We start from the raw sequence: 27,680 nt of genomic DNA, 5'->3' as shown, positions 1-27,680 counted from the left end.
TTCAGACAGCGACTAAGGCCTTGGTTGAACTTTCCACCAATACTTGAGGAAAATCTCAGGCTTTCTCTGGAAACTCTTTAGTTCTGTGAATCACCAGGGGTAGGCTGGCTGAATGGGTCCTATATCCCTCCAAAGAGGGATGATACCAGTGAACCAAACGACAATAGGAAAGAGATCTGAAGTTTTCTTTTTTCATTCCTCCAATATGGAAGAAAAATTGGAATATAAACTGCAGAATGATTTATATCGATAATATGAACAGCTCTCTGGCAGGAAATGTTGGAAACTACACATGTTCAGCACATTTTTATGTAAGACCCCACCTAAGGCACACCTGTTACAATCTAATTCACCCTGCAGCATATTTTTGTTTCTTTGTTACCTGGAGCAGTGAATAGCTTGATGTCCAGCAATATTAAAATAGAAATCAGTTGTATGTTTCATTTCATCTGTATGCCCAGAAACTTCAATCCAGTGTCCTATTGGGAGGCAGTAAACTCCATCAACTAAATTGCATGGGTTATAAATGCTGGTTCGATCATGGTGGGGTCCATTACCTAAAACAAGAAGAAAACACACACACCACAATTCAGCAGAAATCATTAATTAAATTATATTTGGAAAACAGAATTTGCCCACCCCTGGAAGAAACTCCCCTCACATCCTGTGTGGGTTTTAAAAAAGTATATGGCAGGCCATTTTTTCAGGTTTGCAAACAAGCCAGATTAAGATTATTTAAGACTTAATGATAACCAGTTTTTGTACATAAGTATCTAACATTTTTAGAAGATACAAAACAAAATCTCTTTTAACTATGATTTTTGTTCCTAAGCTAAAAAATGCATTCTGAATAACTTATTCACTATACACTTTTTAAAAACCAGTACTACTATATATCTTAAAACGTTTTTATTTCATTTTTAATATTGTTATTTTTCTTATTCTAAATCCATTGCCAGAAGAACTATTTAGAGCAGATAACTGGTAAATTATGCTCTGAATTAAGGTAACTTGAATTCTGGCAACTATAGGCACTAACAGTCCCAGAATTTTTAACACAGTAGGCATAATGTTCTCCTTGATTTCTTTCTTATGAGCATTCACAGTGCCATGTGCTGTATAAAAAATGGTACATGTTATGATTTGGAACAGTTTACTTTTGAAGCTATTGTTTTTTTAAATTCAGAAGTCTAACAAATCATATTGTATAACTTCCAGGCAGTCTAGCTGAGATTCAGGGGAAATAAGATGCAATCTAGCCAAAATGACTAATTATACCAGAAAGGCAGATTTGTGCGTATGTAATATCAAAGTCAATTAAAACAAGCTGTATCACAATTCTGTACAAAAGAGTCAGCCCTACAAACCCAAAGACAGATAAAGATTAAAGAGACTGGAATCATATTGAGATCCAATATAACCTTTACATTTTTTATGATTCCCAAAGGATATCTAGGTCCATTAACAGAATATAAATTCAGATGAAACATTTATGATACAGTAATAATCTCTTTTGCTGCAGAGTACATCTCTCACCCAATGTTCACTTAGGAATTAAGCCTGAGCTCATTTAGGCTCTCCTTTTAAGAAACCTTTTAACATGCTTTTCCATAAATCTTTTGGAACTCTAATTAAAAATAAAATAGTTTGGAGGTTTTTTTTTCATTGTTGGTCAACATTCCTGGACAGCAGCATCATAGTACTACACACCGTGGTTGACCTGTTATTGTAGGGCTCTTCAGAGGCTGATAGACAGGCTACCATTTTCTACACAGATTTCCATTTTGCCTTTCCCAGGTATAATGCTTTAGATTTTGAATTGAACATAGGCGGAAACTGGACATAGGCTCAAGCCCTATCTCCAGCATGGAACCTGATTAGGTGATGTAGGTTTAATCTGTTATTCAAATCATAATACTTAATGCTGGCTTGTTGTTGGGAAAAAATTAAAGAGGGGATAATATGTACCATGCTTTGAGCTCTTTATGGAGGGATGGGGGTATAAACCAAATAACCAAATAACCAAATAAACATAAATACATACCTCTCAATATTAAAAATATTTATTTAATATATATCTAGCCTTTCTACTTAAGTAGACTCAGCGTTGCTAACAAAATTTCTAAAATCATTCGCTAAATTAACATTAAACTTAATTAATAACAAAAAGCTGTACAAAAAGATACACATTTACAATTAATAGTGAGCAATGGGGCCAAGTACAAATCCCTAGAGTGTTCAGTCTATAGCTTAAATTTTTGATATTGTGAGCATCTTCATAAGAGTTTGTCTTGCAGATCATAATTGTCAAATAGGTTATCAACAGAAGATGAACTCCCTCAGACTGTGAGGCCTTAAGTTATTTTAAGATTTTAAAGGTTAATGCCAACATTTAGAATTGCACCTGTTAAGCCATTGATGACCCGTACAGATCTTTCAGTATTAGCATTATGTGATCTGTATACCTATTCCTACATTTAGCACAAATTGAAGCATCTGGCTTTTTATAGGTAATAGCTTTGGTTACAGTACACTGTAATAAGAGGAACTATAACTAAAGGAATGATAAATGTAAAATCTAACCGTTCATGAAGGAAAAGTTAGCTATTCTTAAGCAAGAGAATGGCAATCGCTACCAAAACTAAAGTCAATTAGAGTTGCTTCTCTGATTTAATTATTCATTCATTTACCAACTCCATAACAATTCTCAGTGACAAACAATGTACAACTCGATTACTGTAAATAAATAATAAACCTGCTGTTATTAGACACAAGTTATGGACCCAATTATTCAACATACCCATTCCTACATCTTGTTTCAGACGACATTAAAATAAAATTTAATGGGATTAATCAATGATACTTGATTATGCATTCTGACCCTTTAAACATTTTGAACATGTACTCTTAAAAATATGTATAATAGATGTTTCAGAACCTCTGGGTATTCTTTAATTTACACATTTCCCCTACTTCCATTGACAAAAACCAATCGAAGTTTCCATCTACTTTCTCTTAAACATGTCAGACGCAAATGATCACATCCACATATGAAAATCCAATATATTGCTACTCATCCCTATGCGCAGGAATATTCCCAACTAATGGAAAGCTCCTGCTTGGAGTTAGATAAGAATCAACAGAATTCAGGGTGGTTGGACTTAGTTCACTTGTGGCTACCCAGGGATTCTAGGCTGATCCCTCTTTTAAATCCGCCCCCAGGTTTTGCCAGTCCTTCTCCCGCAGCTAAATAATAAATGAAATCATAACAGAATAAAGCAACAGTTAAACAAAGCAGGCTGAAAGCAATTGACAAACACATTTCTATTTCTATGAGCCATGGTGGCGCAGTGGTTCGAGTGCAGTACTGCAGGTTACTTCTGCTGCCTGCAGGCTGCCTGCAATTTGGCAGTTCAAATCTCACCAGGCTCAAGGTTGATTCAGCCTTCCATCCTTCCGAGGCGAGTAAAATGAGGAGCCAAATTGTTTGGGGGCAATGTGCTGACTCTGTAAACTGCAATGTGCTGACTCTGTAAAGCAGAGGTCGCCAACCTTTTGGACCTCAGGGACCACCAAACTCATAATTTTAAATCCTGGGGACCACTAATATGAATTTTGACTGATGGTGGCTTGCTGACATTGGTGGGGGAGAGAGAGAGAGAGAGAGAGAGAGAGGCATTACTGCCTAGAATCGGACATGACAGGAAAGGAAAAACCTTTACCTTTTATATAAGTTGTGTTGTATACTTGAGCGAGGACCCCCAGTTGGTGACCACTGCTGTAAAGCAGTGTAAAGCATATAAGTCTAAGTGCTATTGCTATTAACAACTTTAGCTTTTCAGTTTCAGCGAGCATAAGAGGGATTTTATTTATTAAAAGAAACCATCAAGATAATATTTAATCTAACTTCATTCACAATTATGGATTTGGATAAAGTGTATGACACTCTGCCTTCTCCCCAATAGTGCCTTGTGCCGTGTTCCACATTTCAGGAGAAACCTCCAACCCTGCTAGAGATTTTTCAGGGAGGGGAAATTTGAGATTCAGTCCTTATAGTTTCCAACTAGATGGAGCAAAAATGGGGAAGGAGAAACAAATGGTCTCCTCCTGGCTGTTCCCTACCCTTTGAAACTCCACCCCAACCAATTATGTTTCAAAAAGACTTTCCAGTCAAGAGAGAGATGTGTGTTCTCCCATTTTAAGAAGTCTCATTTACTCGACATTGGAATCATATTTATAGCTGGTCCTTGGTTACGGTATTAACGGGAATTGGAGCCGGAATTTCTGCAATGTGATAGTAAAGTACAACATCATGTGACTCAATTGCTTAGTAATGGCAATCCTGGCAATCCTTATTGCCATCAATCAAAAATCGTGGTTGTTAAACCCCAGGTGCTTGCAACCAAGCCAGCAGTCAGTTAAGGTACAATGTGAAGTGTGAACTAAGCATGGGGGGGAGGGGGAAGACACACAGGGAGGGCTGTTGCAAAGTGGGGGAGGGTGCGAGTGATAGGAACAATTTGCAACCTTCCATGCCAGATTCCACGTTGACTTTGCTTGTGGGAAGCTGGCCAATGGCAATCATGTGACCGTGGAACACTGCAACCATTGCTAAGTGTAAACCTGGTTGCCAAGTGCCCAACCCGCAATCACATAACTGCGGGGATACTGAGATGGTAGGAAGTTTAATGACTGGTCATAAGCACTATTCATCCGGTACCATCACAACTTTAAACAGTCACTAAAGGTCTTTAAACAAAGACCACCTGTATTAGAATGCTTAGGTGGATGACTTTAAATCAGTCATGTTGCTAAGAGCTACCTTGAGGTTCCCTTTCAAGCTCCAAAATTTAGTGATTGATGTTAAGTTTGGAGGAGTGGGCGCAATAACGGAGACAAGGCATCGGGTAGTGACTCAACTCTTTAATAGTAACTTCAGAACAGAGCAAAACACTTGGGCAGCAGCAGCTCTTTTATAGAGCTGGCTGCTGCCGCAATAACCAATGGGAACAAGTTTAACCGTGCTTAGTCTTCCAATCAGGGATGGCCACTTTCAGCCAATCAGGTTAACCGAAGGCAGCCAATCATGATCGCTTACTTGCGGACCAATCCGAGCTGCAGGTTTACGAGCCTGCAGTTGGAGCGGAGCTCGAAGAGTTTTCAATAATGAGTTTATTTAGTTAGTTCGTAACACCCCTCCCCCCTAGGTTCTGTCTGAGGGGTGGGGTGACGTATTCTCGCAAATAGGCAGGCTGTTTCACCTGCCTATTTGATTTCCGCTGTTCTACCGGTTTCCGTTCAGGTTCCGGTGGATCGTTTGTAGAACCAGGTGGTGATGATGGTTCCACTGTCTCGCTGGGTGAATCAAGGCTGTTTTCTTGGTTGTTTTCTGGGTTCTCTGGGCTTGCTTCCCTGACTGGACTGCTATGTGGCGAGGCCATCCCTCAGCTCGGGCTTTCGTCGGGTGGTGAGTATCCCCTGGCTGGCTGTACCGTCTGCTGGGCTTCGCTGATTGGGTCCTCTGTTATTTCTATTTCGGCCCCCTTGTCTTTCCTTCCCCCCCCAGTTGGAAAATCAGGGGGTGAGAGAGAGTTAGGCGCCAAACGGGAGCGGAGTTGGTCTATATGGCGTTTCCACAGTTTGCCGTCATTAGTCTGCAAACGGTACGATCTGGGGCCTGTTAGCTGCGTGATGGTAGTGGGGACCCACAATGGGTCAGCCGAGAAGTTTTTCGCAAAAACTAAATCGCCTACCTTGAACGCACGACACTTGCTGCTGGAACCGCAAGGTTTTTCTGGCGTGTAGGTTGGGTGTAGGCGATCGAGGTGTGAGTGAAGTTTCCGGCCCATCAAGAGTTCGGCCGGGGTTCTGTTCATGGTGCTGTGCGGCGTGATGTGTTGAAGAAGAAGCATACTGTTTATCTTGTCATCAATATCGCCATGTTCCATTTTGTGCAATGTTTTTTTAATGAATTGTACCATACGCTCGGCCCTGCCATTGGCTGCAGGGTGAGCCGGCGAAGTTAAGGCATGGCGGATGCCCCGGTCCGCTAGATATTGCTCGAATGCAAGGGCAGTGAACTGGGGGCCATTATCCGAGACTAAAACGTCCGGCAGTCCGTGCGTAGCGAATAGTCTATTTAACTTTTTAACGACGGCTTCTGTTGTGGTGCTTTTCATTTTGTGGACTTCGAGCCAGTTTGAATAGGCATCCACCGTTATTAGAAAGGTGTGTCCCTTGGTGGGTCCCGCAAAATCAATGTGGATGCGGGACCAGGGGCCACGAGGTGGATCCCATTCAGTTGGAGGTGCCTTCGGTGGGGCAGCGCGGATTTCCTGGCACTTGTTGCATGTGGCCACCCAGGCTTCTATTTGTTTATCGATACCTGGCCACCACGTGTAACTTCTCGCTAACACCTTCATCCGCGCGATGCCTGGATGGCCGTCGTGCAATAGTTTTAGGACGCTGTGTTGTAATTTTTCAGGAATGACGACTCTGTCTCCCCACAAAACGCAGCCCTTCTGTGAGAACAACTCCGTTTGTCGGTTTTTAAATGGTGTGAAGATGTTGTCGGGTTCGTTGTCAGGCCAGCCTCTTTCCACCCAGCTGAGGTGACAGTTAAAGGCAAAGTCTCGTTATACTGCATTAATACAGCGTCGGAGGTCAACAGATCTTTTACTTGCTGGAACGCTCGTTCTTCCCGTTGTCCCCAGACCCAGGAAGCTTTCTTGTCTAGTAGACTATGTTAATGAGTCCCAGGAAAGCTTGGAGGTCTGTTTTATTCCTAGGTCTGGGGGTGTTTTTTATGGCGGTTACTTTTTTTTCGGTACGATGAATTCCCTTCTTATCAAGGAGGTACCCCAGGAATTCAACCCTCTCAGTACAAAGTTGACACTTGTCTTTCTTTATTTTTAACCTGGCGTTTTTGAATTTTTGGAGAACCGCTCTGAGTCGGGTCTCCAACACGTCTCTATTGGGAGCAGCTATCAAGACATCATCGAAATAAGGCACGACTCCTTTTATGCCTTGCAGCAATCGCTCTATCAGGCTTTGAAAAATGCCCGGTGCTACACTCACGCCGAACTGGAGCCTATTAATTTAAACGCACCTCTGTGCGTGACGATAGTCTGGGCCTCAGCAGTCTCTGCATCTACGGGTAGTTGCTGGTATGCCTGGGCTAGGTCCAATTTTGCAAAGATCTTTCCGCCGCCCAGGGAGTGAAGATGTTGAACCACCGGTACAGGATAAGTGCTTTGCTGAAGCGCGTGGTTTAGGGTGGCTCGGTAATCCCCACAAATTCTTATTGATCCATCCGGTTTTATGGGTGTTACAATCGGGGTTTCCCAACGAGCGTGATCGATTTGTTCTAACACCCCTTGGGCTATCAATTTGTCCAATTGTTCATCAATCTTTGGCTTGAGTGCGAAAGGCACTCGACGAGGCTTAAGGCGTATGGGCGCAACATCGGGGCTGAGGCTAAACGATATGGGGGACCCCTTGTACTTGCCTAGCTTCTCTGTGAATACGTCCTGGAACTCCTGGACGAGGGCGGCTTCCCAGTCACTGCTCTCGGTCTGGTGAATGCCGGCTAGTTCAATCCCCAGTGGAGCGAACCATTGTAAGCCCAACAAACTGGGCCGATCTCGATCGACGATGGTAAGAGGCAGAGTTGCGGTGTGGTCTTTAAAGGAGACCTGGACGTGGCGGGACCTGGCAACGGGAATTCGGTTTCTCTGATAGTCCCTTAATATGACTTTCTGGGTGCTGAGGTCTTGACGGCGGATGTCAGGGATCAGCTGTTTGAAAGTTCTCCACGAGACCATTGATAGGGATGAACCCGAGTCTACTTCCATTACGCATGGACGATTCTCAATGGCGACCCTCACTTGGATCTTCCTTGCATCCAAGGATGAGGCGTGACCGATGGTGATGGTTTGATGCGTCTCTTCTCGTCTAGCTGATGCAGCAGGCGCTCGATTTCTGTAGTGATAGTGGTTCCATTGGTGATTCAGGCGATCCCGGTTCACGGGTGGGCTGCCCGTAGCTTGGCGGGAGTTGTTCTCTCTACGGATTGGACTTGACCCCTGCTTGCTCCTGCAGACCTTTGCGATATGGCCCCTCCTTCCACAGGAACGGCAGAGTGCGTCGAGGAATTTGCAATCAGCTCGCGGGTGATTTGCCCCACACCCGGCGCATTGACGCGAAGGTTTTTGGCTTCGCTGGTCTCACTGGTCGCGCTCTGACCGGAGTCGGTTGACCTCTTCTTCCTCACTATCCGATGGGGATTCGAGGTCTTCATGGTGCGCCGTTGTTGAGTGCTTTTCTGGGAAAGGCGAAGTATCATTTGCGAGTTGACGGAGCGGTGCGTTGGTGCAGCGCATTCGAGCGGCCGACTTCCTGGTTGCCTCTGCTGCAGTAGCGTCAGCGATGACATCTGCAAGATCGATGTCCCCTTTTGCCATGATCTTGCTCTGTGCTGTGTGGTCATCTAATCCCAGAACTATGCGGTCTCGCATAGCTTCTTCGAGGTTTGAAAAACCACAGAGTCCACTAAGGTTCCGGAGGTCAGCGATGAAGTCTCCAACGCTCTCGCCTTTCCGTTGGTCCCTCTGGTAAAATTTGTGTCTTCTGATGAGGGTTGGCACCGCGGGTGCATAATGGGCCTGAAGAATAGGAGCGAGGTTATCCCAATCCATTGACTTAACCTCTGCAGGCTTTGCAAGTGCCTTAGCCATTTTGAAAACGGCAGGCCCGCAATGGGTCAGGAAAACCGCTCGTTTCTTGCCAGGCGAAGCGTCCTTCAGGTTGTTGGTCTCCAAAAACATCTGGAACCTGTCCATATACGAGTCCCAGTCTTTGTTAGCCAGGTCAAATGGAGCGAGTGGTATGGCGCCACTGGCCATCTTACCGTTGTTGATGCTCTTTCAGCCACATGCTCTGTTTGGTGCACAGCGAGTGCTCAGTTGGCTCTATTGTCTCCGCATCCCATCCTCGTCGCCAGTGTTAAGTTTGGAGGAGTGGGCGCAATAACGGAGACAAGGCATCGGGTAGTGACTCAACTCTTTAATAGTAACTTCAGAACAGAGCAAAACACTTGGGCAGCAGCAGCTCTTTTATAGAGCTGGCTGCTGCCGCAATAACCAATGGGAACGAGTTTAACCGCGCTTAGTCTTCCAATCAGGAATGGCCGCTTTCAGCCAATCAGGTTAACCGAAAGCAGCCAATCATGATCGCTTACTTGCGGACCAATCCGAGCTGCAGGTTTACGAGCCTGCAGTTGGAGCAGAGCTCGAAGAGTTTTCAATAATGAGTTTATTTAGTTAGTTCGTAACAATTGATCCCTTTGTTTCACCTCAGAGATGAGCTATTTTCCCTGGATTGGGCCAATAATTTATTTTCCTGCCGGCTGAAATAACACAAGAAGCCTTCCAATGATGTAGTGATGGCCAAAAAAAATTGATCATTTTTGCCATTAGGGGATTTTTAAAGGGTGAATGATATATATCCTGGGCAGCAAGTCATTCCCATGTCCACTCTTAAGATCTCAAAGCAGCCTCAAAAGATCAATAATCATGCCGCTGAATTTGATGAATGCTCTATTTTCTACAGATTCGTGTAGCTTGGTAGCACAAAGCTCTCCTCCTTTTCAAGTATCATCCTGAGCTAGGCTGTGAAAGATTGTACCCAGATCAGAAAAAGCTTTCTAATTTTCCCTCTGCTCAAATAGAGATTTTGTTTTACGTTTACAGATCAAGAAGGAACTTACCTCTAAATTCTATCGCGGAAGCCATTAAAGCCATTTCAGATTCCTAGAGATTTGGGAAACTATTTTGACCAAAGCTTCCTTGATTTAAAATGTATGATCCCCCTACTACAACTTGGAAATATACAAGCAGAGTGATTTTGAATATCTTCTTGTAATTGGGGTATTCCTTATAGTACCAAGCTGTTCATGAAGGCAGAGAAAAGCAGCAAAAAATCTAAGTTCCATTATTAAGAATTTGGAAAACCAATTGTTTCTATTGATCCAGTGATTCTGATGGCATGTCAAGCTCGAAATTGACATACGTGTAGCCATTTTATTTAGCCTTAATATATATTCCTTTTCTTTCTTTCTCTTTGCTGGTTATGGGGGGGAAGGGTTTTGGGCTTACCACATGCCTAAGGTGGAAGGAGCGGAGATAGAGAGAGTTGTTTAGGCTGGGTGATTCTTCTTCCCGTGGAAACACGAGCTGACCCTGCTGAGGCCTTGAGATGGAGATTTATGACACCAGGCAACGTTGATTTACTTCTATGGGAGAATGTGACTTTTGGGAGCTGTTTCCAACTTCCAATATTATGTGGTATAATTCCAGGTTGTGTCAGATACAGAATTACAACAGACTGCCAATTTGATGCTTTCTTAAATAAAAGAAATTGTTTTGGAAGATGGACTTTGCTCTTTTCTTTTTAAATGGATTTCATCACTTGGAAACCTGACATGGTAATTCTGACATCAGTGTCTAAGCTGTAGTCTAAATTTATATATTGAATGATTGATTGATTGAGCTGACCAACTTGGAAAAAATGCAGGTCCAGGTAGTATACAACAACTGTGGGCAAGTAGTTCGAAGTTCAAGTTTAAACATTATTGTTGCATCTTTCTGAAATGTTTATCAAATGAATATAAATTGAACAGATATGTTCCCCTTTCTTGCCATTGCATGCCCATCCCTCAACAAATTACAAATTCTCCTCATTGGGTTTTTTTCTCTTGACTGTTGTGTAGACGCATATCCAGCCTGTGTCACACAATTCTTTAACAAGTGGTTTACTTTCTGTAAATATTTATGGTAAAAATAAATAGTTTTTAGTTCCAGCTATTTCAGCTATTGAACTGGCTTTCTATTCAATTAACCTACTAAAATCTACCTAGCGCACACCATATCTATCAAAAAAATATATATCTGTATTTCATTTCTGAAACAAAACATCCAATATCAGCCTGATGTCTTATGCAGAGAGTTATTTCTATGCCTAAAAAGATCAAAATAAAAGTAAATGGCAAACATTAGAAAGCAAAATAATGGTTTCCCTCAAAAGTTACATTACATTTGAGATTGGCTTTTAAAGTCTTCATTGTTATTCCACTAATGTTCAAAAATTCTTCTATGCCATTTGCTTGTGTTAAAGAACAAAGAAATCACAAAAGTCTGCCTTACAGATCAATCTTTGTAAATAGTACTCTTTTTAGTGCCTAAGGACTGCTCATATAGTCATAGCTGAAGTGTAAGAAAGACGATCAAGCTGATATATCAAAAAAGAGTCACTGGCTTTATTGCAAAGCAGATTAAAACAAGGTTCTCCGAACAATGTGTAGCTCATATAGGAGAGAAGAACAGACAAGAATATAGCAAGAGAGAAAGATATGATCAAAAAGCTCAACCGTCATAGCCAAAATCTATCATAGAAAAAGAATGTCTCACATGGTTGTGGTGGGTAAGTTGGGAATCAAAAGAACCTCGCTCAAGTATATAATACAACTTATATAAAAGATAAAGCTTTCCCCTATCCAGTCATGTCCGACTCTAGGTGGTAATGCTGTTTTTAATGCTCTAGGTGGTAATGCTGTTTTTTAGCTGAGGGAGCCAGCATTGTCCGAAGACATTTCCGCGGGTCATATGGCCAACATGAGATCACATTGCAGCACAGAGCGTGTGGTGAAACATGGAACATTGTTATCTTCCCACTGAAGTGGTACCTATTTATCTACTTGCATTTGCATACTTTTGAACTGCTAGGTGCACAGGACCTGGGGCAAAAACTGGAGCTCACTCTGTCATGCGGCAGTCGGGTCTTGAACCCGAGCTGTCAGTTTGTCAGCCGATCAGCTTAGCTTAACTGCTGAGGCATTGTTCCCTCTCTTTTTTCTGATATACACTTCTTTATATTTTCGGTACATTCCATACATCCCTTACAAAATTCCTTACATTTTCATATACTTTTTCCTTAAATGTAATTTACTGTCACTTTTTCCTTGCGTCCATTTGTTCTATCACATTATATAGTCCACATGTGGCTAATTCTGCATCTCTTTCCTTAAGCTTTTTTTAATTCCATATCTCCTTCATTTTTCTTCTACCTTAATGGATTTTTCTTTCATTCTCTGTCCGTTGACATTCTTTCTGTTACTTTACTTCAGGGCTTTTTCTTTTTAATTCTTTCCCATTCATGTAAATCCCACCATGCATGTATCCCCTAGGAAATTTTATTAACGCTAGTATGAGTCAAATTCCAAACAACTCAACCAGAATTTCTATGAATTTCCAAAGGAAAAGGAATTAATGTAAACTCTCAAGGAAAGGAGACATTTTAGAAGATGATGTTCCCCCAGGGGTCCCAGAATAGCCCAGTTTTCAATTTCCTTACAGCACAGTTCTTCAGAGATTACTAACATTTGCCTCTATAAAGTTGGGTGTAAGATAAGTCAAATAAACTTAGTAAAATATAGCCAATTCTTGTTGTTTATGGTAGTTACATTCTATGAAGTTGCTGTATACATTGAATTCACAAATACTGAATCCTCAGTTGGGGACGTGTGGAATGGGCAACTCAATTTTTTGCCGCTCTACATGTCCATGAATGAGTATTGATTTTACAATTAGAAATAAATTTTAGCAAGCAGGTAACTTTGCAAATAGGGAATCTACGATTCATTAAAATTAATTGTGTTCAGCTTATTTCCATGCTAAACCTATGATGAGCCTAACTAATAAGGTTATAATTTTGTCAACCCATCTAATCCAATACTGGTTTCCCTTACTTCTCACAATTTTTACTGACCAAACCTCCCTAGCCAAGCTTATCTTGAAAAAAGCCAAGCAGGCTCATATCTAGTTAATTCTTAGGTGGGAGACCACTTGGAAATCCCAGGACTGTAGGCTAAATTGGTAAATCAAAAAAGAATCTTATTTTGGTATATGGCCATAAAGTCACCGGGATTTAAGTTCATCTTGAAAAAAAACTTTGTTTTTATGGAAGCTTGTGAAACAGTAATCCAACCCAGAAGTAAGAAGAAATTTTCTGACAATAGGAACAATTAATAATGATGATGCATTAGTTAAAATGCAGTATTACAGACAAACTCTGCCCACAGCCTGGAATTCGATCCTGATGGGGCTCAAGACTGACTCAGCTTTCCATCCTTCTGAGGTCAGTAAAATGAGGACCCAGATTGTTAGGGGCAATATGCTGACATTTAAACTACCCAGAGAGAGCTGTAAAGCATTATGGGGTGGTATATAAATCTAAGTGCTATTACTATTGCTAATCAGTGGAAAGGCTTGCCTCCTGGAGCTGTGGGTGTTCCAATTCGGTGTTCCAATTCTGGATGGTTTAAAAATAGCTTGTATAACCATTTGACCAGGATGGTATAAAGTCTGTTGCCTGGAGCAGAAGGTTGGACTAGAAGACCTCTGAGGTTCCTTTGATTCTTGTGATTTTATGTTCCATGTTTATCTTACCTACTCAAACTTCTTTTTCCTTTGAAAAGCTCCTATGGAACAGTGAGCCCTCCAGAATGAAATAAGAGATGATGTGAAGTATCAACAGTAGAGACCTTCAAATTTCTAGGTTCTACTATATCACATGATCTAAAATGGTCACCTAACATCAAAAACATCATCAAAAAAGCACAACAAAGAATGTTCTTTCTGTGCCAACTCAGAAAGCTCAAACTGTATCCTTACAATTTTTATTGACTGTTTCCTAGTATGATTTGATTGCTTATTGTACCCTATGACTATCATTAAGATGTCATGAGCTTATGATTCTCGATTCCTGATGAATGTATCTTTATTTTATGTATACTGAGAGTATTTACACCAAGACAAATTCCTTGTGTGTCCAATCACACTTGGCAAATAAAGTATTCTATTCTATTCTATTCTATTCTATTCTATTCTATTCTATTCTATTCTATTCTGTTCTATTCTGCTTAGTATGGGAAACTGACTATGATCAGATGCCCAATTTAATTTCAGAGAAACATTTTCCATTAAAGCAAAGCCAACACATGATACAGCCTTTGGCTTCTATATTGATATTTGAGTCTTTTATAGATACCTGTCTTTGAGAATTTACTTTCAAATTACTTAGAAAGGTGTCTATTTCAATTGAAACATGGCTGAATAGTGATTGTTAGTAAAGAACTATGAATATAAATACAGATGGTTTAGGCCACTTGACAGTGAGTCTTCTTAACTTATACAACTCACATGTAGTGTTTAGAAGAAAAATTGCTTTATTGGTATGGTTAATCTTTGGTCCCTGCTTTTCAGTTGTTTCAATGGTGTCAGAGTGTTTTTATAATGATTAAAGCATAGAGCACTAAGCCTTATTGATTTATACTGGTCGAACAGCCCAAAAGTAGCTTCCATTTGCTATCTTGAAAAATGTATTCTTATCATATTACACATATTTTATATATGCAATTCTAAATCACAGAAATAAATATTTCTGAAGATCCGGGAAAATTCTAAAAAGGGAGACAGAGTGGGGAAAAAGCTTTTAAATATTGTTAAAGACGATAGTGGTGATGGTAAGATAAATCTGTCTTGTTTGTAGAGTTATCTTTCTTCATGAAATTTTGTTCCCAAATGTTGTTTAAGAATACAGGGATTATCTTGATGAATTATGCCAATCCTTTATGGGTATGTCTCCCAGAAACTCAGACATAATATGACACAGCCTTCTGCTGTTGTTCTCCCAGGAAATCATCATCCCATAGGAAAATTTTAAGGGCATCCCTTATCTATCATAGCTAATTCCATTGAGAAAACTATCCGCCATATAACTTGTCTAATTCTCTTTTTAATTTAAGTTAATAGCATTTAATTTAACTTAACTCTATTACCATGTCTTGTGATGATGAAGAATTACAAACATTAAGCATGGGTGATGTGAAGCAGCATTGCTCTACTGCTAATCAGTTTTATAATCTAATGGTGCCTTTGCAAAAGCAAGTGCTTAGGCTCACATAGGATGAGACATTCAAACTTCCTCTCAGCACCTAGTAGATCCTTTTGGGTTATATTAACACTGTTCTGGTGGGGTGTTCCTAAATCGCAGAAGATTTTCAGCTGTCTTTGCCAGCAAGAGGGCATCATCAGTGTCAACAAGGTATCTTGAGAGACACCATTTAGTATATCAAATAGTACTCAAAAAATCCCACTGAATATTCAAGGCTTTGCTGGGAAAAGCTGGACAATAATGTTTCCATTTGAGTGTAAGTATAGACAACCTTTAAAGCAGGAACGGTTGAAGTCATTGAAAGCCTTGGTGGATGACCATAAATCCTCCAGACATTTCCACTGAACTGAATTCTTTAATGTGACAGAAAAGGAATATTATTAAATCCATAAGGTATTATATTCATTTATTTAGATTTATTATAGCTGTCCATTCTGATAAACTCAAGATGGCTTACAAAATCTAAAAATGTTATAAACAGCTAAAAACCATACGACAATTTGAAAAGCCTGAACTAAAATAACCATCATAATAAGAAAGACTCATAATAGAGTTCATTTACCTCAGTTCATTTACCTCAGTGTATCTTATGTTTCTATAAAAAAATATGGCTCTTTGTTTTTTATGAATTCATCTTGTTTCTTTCTTGCTCTATTTTTTTCTGATATGGGATGAAAGAACTCCATCTACAATCATCTTTATACAATAATGTGTGATTTCACACTAATTTATAATCCTTTTAAAGAATAAACCAAAGTGTTTGATTTACAATCTTTCACTTAATCATTTTTAATGCAATTGTCCTCTTTTAAAAAATATTGTAAACTGCAGCCTCAGCAGGGAACCTTTAATTCCCCAACTCTTTCTGTCCATTGGATTTGGACATACACACATGCACTTTTGTCCCTGACTATGAGTAGGGCAAGTAATCATAGGGACAGATTTCAAGTTGTATCAATAAACTGGTTCATTAAAGATTTTGGCACATATACTGTAGCACTTGCAATGTTTTAATTTTACAATGTTCATTGCATACATGAAATATACATATTATATATGTGTGTGTGTGTGTGTGTGTCAGAGGTGGTATTCAGCAGGTTCTGACCAGTTCTGGAGAACCAGTAGTGGAAATTTTGAATAGTTCAGCGAACCGGCAAATACCACCTCTGAGTGGAGATTTTACAGTATCCTTCCCCTGTCATGCCCTCCAAGCCACGCCCACAGAACCTGGAGTCAAAAAATTTGAATCCCACCACTGATACATGTGTGTATATATGGGTGTGTGTGTATATGTATGTTTATTATAGTACATGTGTTATATATTACATAAGATATAAACATATTATAAAATATAATATGTATATTTTTGTATATAAGTTATATATATATTTGTTTATTTCTGATCACCCAAGAAATCTTATGTAAGTATCTTTGTTTATCATATTTATATACAGTAGCTGCTCATCACAGAAACGTGACTCGTGAACATAAAATATAAAAAAATCCTTTAAACTTCTTCATCAACACAAATACTTAAAGTTACAGTAAATTCAGCTATTTATATACTAGGCCATCAGTAATTGGGTGAACTTTTATATTTGATATATGTAATATGCTAAATATATATATATATATATGTATTTGGTATATGGTTAAATTAAATGAACCTATCTCAAACTTTCTTAATACTGCCCACACATTCATCTTCCTTCTCCAAAGACCATATTTGTAAGTTCAGACTGTAATGCAGGGGTGTCCAACCTTGGCAACTTTAAGACTTGTGGACTTCAACTCCCAGAATTCCTCAGCCAGCTGGCTGAGGAATTCTGGGAGTTGAAGTCCACAAGTCTTAAAGTTGCCAAGGTTGGACACCTGCTGTAATGCTTTTACTTAAATTCCAACAAGCCAACAAGTGCAGTTCTCTTTACGTCTCCATGGTATACACAAAGGAAACCCCAATCTCTTTTTTAACCAATGATTATGACAAATATGACATATGAATTTGAGGTTATGAAATAAAAACTGAAATGTTGAAGGATATGCTACTGGGTTTGAACTATTTAAAGAATGAAAACATCCTCCAGACTCCTGAAATTATGGAGCTGGGGGAGAGCGCAGGAGATCATTTTTCCATTTGGAAGAGCCCTGCAAGAAAAATGGCAATTGTGCCAGGGTGCGTCCATTTGAAAGAGTTTTTGCAAGAAAAATGGCAAGTGGGCAGGTGCGTTTAAAGGGAGAGAAATAGAGAAAAAGGGAGGTATTGTAGAAAAGGGCTTCAGAACAACACTTTGGGACAAATGCAAGTATGACAGTGGGTAAGGGGTTGGAGGAGAGATTTTATTAGATGCAGGAGGAGGCTGGAGAAAGGTAGGGGAATATTGGACACAGGGAGAAAATAAAGCTGGAATGTATAAAGGAGAGTTGTGGAGGATCTTAACCCAAATAGACAGCAAGCAGCCAGAAAAACAAGAGTGTAAGTACAATATGCCAGGGTCACCTCGGTGTGACCAGCTGACTTCCACCAGCTTACCACCACCCAGTCACCTTTGCCAACACACCTCAAATATATAATCTAGAACCTTCTACAGATGTCAGACTCCCAAAACCAAGAAAAACCCATTGTGATTCTTCAAAGCAGATTTCTTTATTGCTCCTCACCCATATACAGAATCCCAAAGCAAATTGCTGGCCATGTAAAGCGTATACTCTGGGAATTATTGGGGAAGAGCCATCTTTACCCTCTTTCTCACACAAACTGAATTGTCTCTTGTTCCTCTGGAATGCATTCCCTTCCTCTTGGGGGGTCCAGTCAGAGGTGGCATTCAGCAGGTTCTGACCATTTCTGGAGAACCAGTAGCAGAAATTTTGAGTAGTTTGGAGAGCTGGCAAATGCCATCTCTGACTGGCCCTGCCCCCAGCTATTCTCTGCCTCCTGAGTCCCAGCTGATCGGCTGGGTCTTCTTTTGTTGCCCTGCATAAGAGAACGGAGCTGGAAAGCAGGTTAGTGGAGTGGGGAAGGGATGGGATTTTGCAGTATCTTTCCCCTGCCATGCCCACCAAGCCATGCCCACAGAACCAGTAGTTAAAAAATTTGAATCCCACCACTGGGTCCAGTCTACATTCCATCACAGTAGATGATGGACTACCACCTATTCAAAAGCATTGCTCTTAAAGGAGAGGTTTAGGAGACCAGAGGAAAGTGATTAAATGCCTTTAAAGTGGGTATCACTACACCTTACCCAACTGTTCATGCCCTACCTAGCAACTTGTAGGAACCAGGACAGACGTGGATTAAACTGACAAATGGTAATGCTTAGACTATAGAGGATCTTATCCACTTGCTCCAGTTCCACAAACTTAAAAGGATCGCACATTACATCAGGATATTTGCTTCACTCTCTCTCATATTTGGGGTTTATTTGCATTCTGGCTACCATGCTGCCTCATAACAGCTCTTCCTGAGTTCCTAGACCTGATTTCTTGGCTGGTACTGGAATTCCCCCACTTACTTTGTAGAGGTTAAAGATAGAACATGGACAACAGTATTACGTTTCCATCTCACATGATTGCTGTTTAGAAATTGAGCCAGAGTGAAACCAGAGAGAAGCCATATTCTGTAATCTATTTAGATAACCAGCTTAGAGATGAATTCCCAATATCTGTCACTTCTATGAAGCACTATTAACAGATTCTAAACAAGTTTGAAGAAACTAAATTAGTATTGCATATTCAAGGGACCTTTCAAATGTATATTATACAATCTATTCATGTCCATGATCTAATGACACAGAAATATGTATGCTTTAGTATAGTGTAATAAAGCTAACCAATAATGCTTAAAGCTATTGATATGGCTGGAATGGCTTGTCTGAACTACTGCTGACATTTGTAATTGAATATTCCTTTCTTCCTGTGAAGTTAAAAAAAAAAGGTAAAGTTTAATTACTTTCTCTGGTTTTTGTCACTGTAAAAAGAAAATCTGTAACTTGTACTGGGGTAATTCAGTCTTCGCACTTAGGGACAAGTTTTAGGAAGGGACCTGGAGTTCATAACTAGCATGATTACCTGTAGGAGATTACCAGGCTGAACCCGAGAGAGGGGTCAAATGTGTTATTAGTCTCAAGTCCCTTCGCACCCACAAGAGATCTAAGTCCAGCCCACCTTGAATTCCACTGACCCTTATCTATCGCCAATTTGCTTTGAACATTAGTAATGTAATATTTAGTCTGACACACAAAAATGAATGCAAGCTAGACCTTGAGCTTACTTTGGAATGGTTGATGAATGATTAGGATATGGGGGGACATTAGACTAAGTTCCTTTTGATTGTCATGTGCAGACAGTCCTTGCTTAATGATCAGTTGCTTGGTGACCAAAGTTATGGCCACCCCATCTCCCGGAATGTGACTGCATTTTGGGTGCTTGGCAATCAACTTGTATTTACAGCTGTTTGCAACTTCCTGTGATGTGATCATGATTTTCTGTATTTTTGCCATTTACTTCGTTTCTGGCAAAAAAACGCACATTCAGGATTTGTTTAGTGACTGCCATGTTCGCTTAATGAACACCACAAAAAAGAGTTGTAATATCAGACAGGGTCTGATATTAGTGGTGACCCACAACAATTGCCGTGACTTATGACCATATTATAGTTACAGAGAACTACCAATAATTCCTGGAGTAAATGAAATTGTGTGGGGTGGATGGACTCAGTGGTGGGATTCAAATTTGTTTATTAGTGGTTCTGTGGGCATGGCTTGGTGGGTGTGGTGGGCATGTCTTGGTGGGCGTGGCAGGGGAAGGATACTGTCAGCTGGTGCTCCATCCAAGAAAGAAATACTTAGACTCCATTAATTAGAGAAAAGATATCTTTTACTGGAAATCAAATGGTAGCAACAAAAGAATTCTGAATCTGAGAAAATGGGCGTGTAAATCACATATACAAAGTGATGGCAATGTTTCCACCCCCAATAGTTCAATTGGCTCATCCAATTAAAAGTTGTGTATATCATCATGTGGGCATCTCCACCTGGTGATGAGGCCTCTATCCGTAACCTTGACATATTTTGATAGAGTTGCAGCTGCGCATAGCATAGGATAGAAGCCTAAGCAAGAATCTTCCCCCCCCCCACAACTTATACAGTTTTGTTTTGTAACACCTCCAGCTCACTTCCCATAACCATGTCCCCCCTCCTCCCCCCTGTTACTTATGACAGCCGAAAGATGCAAAGCAAAGGGAGAAAATCTTGAAGGCTGACAGATACTGCAAAATCTCCATTCTCTCCCCACCCCATTAACCTGCTTTCCAGCTCTGTTCTCCTGTGCAGGGCAACAAAAGAAGACCCAGCCGATCAGCTGGGACTCAGGAGGCAGAGAATAGATGGGGGTGGGGTCAGTCAGAGGTGGTATTTGCCACTTCTCTGAACTACTCAAAATTTCCCCTACCGGTTCTCCAGAACTGGTCAGAACCTGCTGAATAACCACCTCTGGATGGACATATTTGGATGGTATGGCCCAGGCATCTAATAGATCTAGAGGATTTCAAAAGGCACTTGAGGATTTTCTCTAACAGCTTGCAAGCAATTCTGCTAGGTATCTGGAATTTGGAAATTCATGATTGCTTTCTATTCATGCACAAATTTTGGGCTTACGAGAACTTCTAGAAGATGAAGAAGAGATAACTGGAGCACAAACACAGGAAAATGAGTGAACATTAGGTGGGAGCCCATGTTCAAGCCTCCATTGTGGCAATAAGAACAATGAGAAATGATACTAAGAAACAGCATTGGACATTTGGTTCAATGGCTTTTGTAAGGGTCTCCATTGGAGGGAGTGACTATTGTATTATCCTGGATTTTCTCCAAGGGTTGGGAATTGCAGGCACTATGCTCCAGTGGTTCCATTCCTTCCAAACCAACTAGATGGTTTGAGGAAGGTCTGTCCCCTGTTGTCCATGGGGCTGCCTTTGAAGCACCATCCAGAAATCTATTTAAAAAAGCAGCAGTCCATGTATCAGCGAAGCAGAGTCGCTATAGTCATCTAAATCCTATTTTGCAGTAATTTCATTGACTGCCAATAGATTTCGGAGTGCAATGGAGTTTTAATGTATAATTTCCTTTAGGCAGTTTCAGGGCTGCTCTCCTCCTTCATACCCTTGCCAAAATCTGTTGATTTTGAGGGTAGGGCAATGTTTCTTGGTTGCAGCACCTGCACTGGGGTGTGTGTGTGTGTCCTTGTTGCTTAAAATTATTAAACAACGAGTTGTTCCATAAGGCATAGAAGAAATAGGGGTGGTCATGACTATGTTTATTACATTGTTTAATTCTTAATTTTAAGTATAACTTGTGACTCCACTGGTAGTTGCTCGGAATTATAGCAGTATAAAAATACAACAGATTATAAATATATTCCTTCCATCTTATACATAATTGAAAGAGGCAAAATAAAAATAAAAAGTATTATCTTTTACCAGTCACTATTTTAATATTCTATAAATACGATCAAGTACTAGTCCCACTATGCTGTGTAGAGAAATTTTCAATCCTGGTACAATAGTGACACTTAGTGGATTTAGGAGATATTAATTTTATTTGCTGACTATTTGCTTATATGAGAAAGGGGGGAAAAAACAGAGAAATGGAAAATAGGGAAGGGGCATTCAAGAAAGGTACAATGACAGAAACCACAAAATACCTATTTCTACATACATAGCTTTAAATATATTTCACTGTTTGAAGGATCTCCTTTTAAGGCTAAAATTCCAAGTGAAGCATCCTGACCAATCCAACTGTTATAATCCATTTTTGTAGGCATGAATGAGAGGTAACATTCCCTTCCTCCCATGGTTAGGAAAGAACAAACAGACCAATTAGCAAACCCAGGGAAAACAAAGGAAATGTGTCTGCTGGGACATGTGCCTCTCTCAAGCGTGTGTGTGTGTGTGTGTGTGTGTGTGTGTGTGTGTGTATTGGGGATAGGGTAATGGTAAAGGCTGAAGCAAGCAAGTTTTTTTTTAATTAAGGAAATTGATTTTCATGCTTTTGGGGCAGGTGAAGCACACTTGTTAGTTTCCTATCCCACCCTGCATGCTATTAGAAAAGCTACAAAGACCATGCAAGGTATATAAGTAAAATAAGGAAACTGTCGCACTGATTTGCTGTTACACTCAACTCTTTTCCCTTGCATGGGGCTGTGGTAAGGGAAGCAATGTTTCTTACTTGGAAGCAGTGCCCGGCTTTAGGCCTTTTTAAGATTTAAGACATGAAGCCAGGAATTATCTTCTGCAGTTTCTCAACTTACTCACCAGGGGGGAAAAAGGTGAATATACCAGAAAGAGAAAGAGTCAGATGATGCAGATGAAACAATCTTTTCCATCTTGCTGTGAAACTACATCTTTCTTTCTAATATTAATGGGGAGAAGCTTTGAATGTGAACCATAAGATAAGAAAAGCAGTGACCCAGCACATCTGCCCCCAAAAATGCATTGCACAGGTCTTTTTCTCTGAGTCAATCTCCCCAGATAGCAGACATGAACACAGTGATCTTACCAGATGTCTCAAACGATTGATTGAACAGGACTTTTAGATTTAGATCAAGGGCTACAGATTGCCTTAAGTTAGAGAAGGTATCTTTTCTTATCTCCCCATCCCTAACCTAAATTAAGATAAGGTCAATTTAGTAGATGGTGCTATTTAGTGTTATTCATGCAGCTATCCCTGCCGACTCGCTCATACTCGTACTTTCTAGATGCTGCATATGGAAAAGGCAGTGAATTCATCTTATCACTTGCATTCTCAGTGGCAATGAGGTGAGGAACTAGTCCAACCTGTCATATCAGCCAGTGAGAAGGACTAGAACGATGATCAGATAAATGTGAATTGGCAGGGGTTCATTGAACATTACATGATCAAAGAAGATCAGATCTGGGTTGATCTAACTCAGCCTCTGATTGCTGGAGGTGCCACCACAACATCAAGACTGCAGCAAAGGGATACTTCACATTCTGCTGGCTGACAGCCCATACAATCAGGAAGTGATTCACATAACAACTGTGGCGAGAAAGGTCATAAAATGAGGCAAAGCTCACTTAAGAACTATCCTGCTTAGTAACAGAAATTTTGAGTGCAACTGTGGTTGTAACTCAAGGGCTACGTGTACTTAGGCCTCATATTTTCCCTGCCCAAGTTCAGAACTTTATAATCTCCCTTGCTAAATTCCATCCCATTCATTTCAGCTCACTTCTCAAGCTTGTCTAGATATTTTAAAATATCCTCTTTTATCTAAAGTATTAGCAACCTCACTCAGTTTTGGGCCATCTGCAGTCTTTTTAAAAACAGATAGCCCTTGTCTTACTACCAGTTGCTTGGAGACTGATCAAACTTATAATGGAGCGACCTTGGGGCTGCTTATGGCCTGGATTTGAAGTTCTGAAGGTAACCCCCCAATTGTCATGTGATCAAACTTCCAGTGCTTGGCAACCAGATCACATTTATGGCCATTTGTAGCATCCTGCTGTCCTGTGACTGTGTTTTACAATGGCTTACCCAAAACCCAGCATTTACTTCCAGTTTTCTGCAAAACTGCATCCCTAGCGAACCATGGGTTTTCTTAACAAATGCAACATTCAATCACTGCCACAAAGAAGATGGTAAAACTGTGTTGGCTACATGATGCATGACTATGAATCCATTATGTAAGTCAGGGATTGTCTATATTGATTCAACATCCCCACCCAGTTGCTGATAAAAAATGTTGAACTGCAGATTTGTCTGGCACTCCATTAGGTATAATCCCCTCCCAAGCTGGAGCCATTAATGAGCATTTTTTGGTGTGGTGGTTCACCCAACTACGAGTCTATCAGCTAGCTTATAATTTAGTATTTTGTGAAAGGGAATATAATCAGCATTCCATCCATGGCTTTGTTAATTACAATCTGTCTACAGAATTCTCCAGTACAGAATTTACTATGCTAGTAACTCCATTAAAGAAGGAAATAACACAATGTAGAATGGTATGTTTACAAATCCATGCTGGCTCCTATTGATTGTAGCATGCTACCAACTACTCACAACACATTATAATGAATAGTTCTTACCACTATATTGCACAGAGGGATATGGGGCATACTCTAAATACAACATTCCTGAAAGGAAGGACAGGTAATCAAGTGTAGGGTAATGGTGAAGATGTTGGTCCCAGACCCAGGAGGCAAAGTTTCAAGTCTACCTTCAGCCATGGAAAATCAGTGGAGGAAGATGGGTTAATAACTCTCTCTCAACCAACCTATCCAGTGGGCTGTTTTGGAAGTATACCATATATGGAAATCTATACCACCACCATGGGTTCCTGGAAGAAAGGCAAAGTACAGAACAATCATGGAAGACAAAACATCCTGCTCATGGTTTGAAAACAGCAACAGCTTGTCATACATTCACTGTGGAACATACACTTCTGGGGGCATTTGGGGCCAGCTGCCAGTACAGGGCAGCAGTGAGTACTCAGATTATTGCTTGATAATATCTCTGGGCCTCTTCTGAGAGCATCATATGTCATGTATGTGAAATAGGTGGTTACATAAATGTGATGAATAAATAAATAAATCTGGGGCCACCTGTCAATAAAAGGTAGCAGCGACTCCTCCTATTATAACTTCTCTTGGCCTCACCACCAGTTTCTTCAAAGGGAGGTCATGAGCAGCAAGGAAAGCAGTTGTTGTTGTTTTTCCTCTAGGCAAAATCTCAATTTTTCCTACCACAGTGCCCTCGTTGAAGCTGTGCAAAAGGCAGAAGTAGACTCTTAAATCTTTTGCACAGGTCTACCCGGTAGAGCAAGCTTTCTCTTTCACACACTTCCAAATTCCCAAGGGTTCTCCTTTGCCTTATTTCTTGTCGGGAATTGGACAACTTGCCATAGACAACTTGCTGGGGCTAACTCATCATGGCCAACTCATCACGGGCAACTCGCCACGGGATAATTCATTGTGGGTCAAGTAACAATTATATTTAATTACTGAAAATACATTTTTATTGTAATTTTTGCCATTCACATTTCATTCTGTCCCTCCTTTTGCATCCTTTCTTTCGGGACTGTATTCCTCTGTTTCTTTGATATTAGTATAACTCTTGTCCTGCAGCCAACTGTCCTATGGAGAGATGGTCATGGCAAGTTATCCTGAGTTAGCTGTGATGAGTTAGTTGGCCACGGCGAACTGTCATAAACCCTTTCTTGTCAGCTTGCGCTAAAGGAGCTGGGAGTGGAGGAGAGCGGCCGTTCATCGCTTACTTGGGCGCCTTTCCTGTTGCAAAAAAAAGAAAAAAGCAGTACGTGAGGTAGTCGCTGTGCCTCTTCGTAGCTGAAAGGAGCCAAGACACGGTAACGCGGGAACGTGACTGCGGGCTGGATTCTACCCCGTTAGTGGAGGCGCGCGCGCACGCGCGCGGCCATGTCCCTGGGGAGCGCGCGAGACTTGTGTTTACCTTCCCAGACGGCGTCTCCTGTCACGAGCCGCCTGAGGAACTTGTACCAAAAGGTGCTCGCGGCTTCTTCCTCGCCGGCCAGCGCCACCTCGCCGAGCCATAAGACTGGTTCCTGAGCAGGCAAAGGAGCCAGCGGCCGGCTGGGCTTCATAACCAGCGCGCGCTTGGGATCCCATTGACCCAGCTCCGGCCGTGACCCCGACACGCAAAGCACCGTCCCGCCTTCAGCCAGACGGGCGGGAAGAATCACCCCGAAACGAAACAGCATGGGCGCCCTCGGACCCAGCAGACGGAGAGCAAAGACCCTGGGGGGGAGGGGGGAAGAGGAGGAGGAGGCGCGTTCAGGGAGGATCCCCGTTCCACTGCCTGGGTGGTGGTGCCGGTGACGTCACCGGCCGCCGCCACGTTCTGTGGAGCGTATAGGGAAGAGAAAGGTGGGCAGGATTGGCCGAGGAAGGCCACGTGATTGGCCGGCAAAGAAACTTCTGTAGTTTCATAGTTGCAGCCTCTGTATTCGGCCTTTACTCTCCGTTCGATTCCCCGAAGGATCTAGTTCCGAGAAGTCTGTACGACCTAGGCAAGCCGCCCTGTCCTGCAGTGAGTTCCGCTCCGCCTGCAGAGGGAAAAGGAAGGAAGGAGAGAAGTGCCCGCGTTTCCCTTTTCTCCGCCGACTCAGCTGCCAGGAGGAAAAATCGCCGCTGATTTAGGGGGAATTTCCTGGGGGCTTGATAAAACAGACCCAAATAGACTGGACTCTGCTTAGATTTGTCGAGATTAACCAAGCGGGACTGGAAATACCTTGGTTTTCCCACTTCCAAGCAGAATAAATGTCTTGCTGCCAGAAAGGAAGGCAGGCTCCCAAATCAAAAGTACAAAAACAGAAATCTCGCGGATCCAAGAGTCCTTCCAAAAGTTGCCGCGGATGTATAAGTTTCAATGGAATTGGAGGTGTCTTTTTTTAATCCATGGGAGTAAGCATCTCTATTGTGTTAACGGTGAACAGTGAAATCTCTTTTCCTAAACTCGCCTTCCTCTTGAAGGGTATCCCGTCATTTAAAGACCAAGTACGGCCCATTCCCCCCAAACTTGTAGCCACCCGAGGAAGCAATTCAATCCTCAAAATGCTCACTCTAAATGTTTGTTACTTTTTAAAGACTGAGATGAAAGAATGAAAATACCATCATTTAGTGAAATAGACATATATTCCTCTAATTTTCAAAACTTATGAGATCCGACGATGGCATCCAGATTACATTAGGTTTCTTGGAGCTTTTCTTCTGTCTTCTCATAGAAGACAGCATATAGGATTTCATGGTGTGTTCTCAAATAATTTATAAAAACCTTGAACCACGTATTGTAGAGGTATATGAGACCAAACCTTCCTACGAAATCAGGAAGTAGTTTTGCAACGCTAATAGATGACATTTGATCACATGTAACTTCTCATAATCCTGCCACTTTGTAAGATTATATCCAAATGCATTTTGCTATTGCACATTTGCTTAATGAGAAATATATATATATATTGTATTTCTTGCTAAACATAGGTATTGGATATTATGCAACAGTCTTACAGAGGTGAAGGGTCCAAAATTATATGTGTTTGGCACTTAACACTATTGGCAAAGAAACACCTTTTGTTATTTGGACAAAGTTTTATTAAATTTGTAAACAGCCTTAGGGAAATGCAGAACTGGCTTTGTAAAATAATGGAAAATTTATGCCATAATCTTTTGGATGGCTACTTAGAACTGAATTGTCAAAATTGATCAATTTTTTAAAGGCTAAAATTATTTCAAGTCAATTTGTATGATCAGTAGGTACTGAAACATCTGATTGCTATTAAAAGAGTTGCCAACTATTACTAAAACTTCATTTATTTCTGAGAAAGATTGTGAAAATTGGCTGTTTCAATAAAGTCATGAGCCTGGACATTATTTGGTGTAGTGCTTTTTTTTTTTAACCATAATATTTACATATAAGGAGTTAAATTACTACATTGTAGCTCACATAGTATTGCAGGAATATGGACAGTTCTAAAGAGTTCATAGGTTTGATCAACATATTAAGTCTAAACAATAATTGTTAGCAGGTCATATTGCTTTCACCTTCTAAAATATCTTTGTTTTTAAAATTCTAATTTTAAAACCTATAGATGATAAATAATAAACAATTTATGACAAATCATAGGGAGTT

At 40.8% G+C, this 27,680-nt stretch overlaps 1 protein-coding gene across 3 annotated transcripts in view; it reads right to left on the bottom strand.

Annotated features, from left to right (window-relative positions):
- EPM2A (EPM2A glucan phosphatase, laforin) overlaps positions 1–27,413 on the bottom strand; it is a 69,861-nt gene extending 42,448 nt beyond the window's left edge. For all 3 annotated transcript variants that reach the window (XM_087970456.1, XM_026666224.2, XM_026666226.2), the window contains exons 1-2: positions 25,485–27,413; positions 383–557 (exon numbers count right to left, since the gene is read on the bottom strand). In XM_087970456.1, the coding sequence (XP_087826582.1) occupies positions 383–557; positions 25,485–25,752 (443 nt within the window). In that variant the 5' untranslated portion in view covers positions 25,753–27,413. The remainder of the gene's footprint in view (positions 1–382; positions 558–25,484) is intronic.
- Positions 27,414–27,680: the final 267 nt, after the last annotated feature.

This window comes from Notechis scutatus, chromosome 1, assembly GCF_049901735.1.
Source record: "Notechis scutatus isolate UNSWTSFEM ecotype Mainland chromosome 1, rNotScu1.2, whole genome shotgun sequence".
Lineage (NCBI taxonomy): Eukaryota > Metazoa > Chordata > Lepidosauria > Squamata > Elapidae > Notechis > Notechis scutatus.
This window is presented reverse-complemented; position numbering and strand designations above follow the sequence as displayed.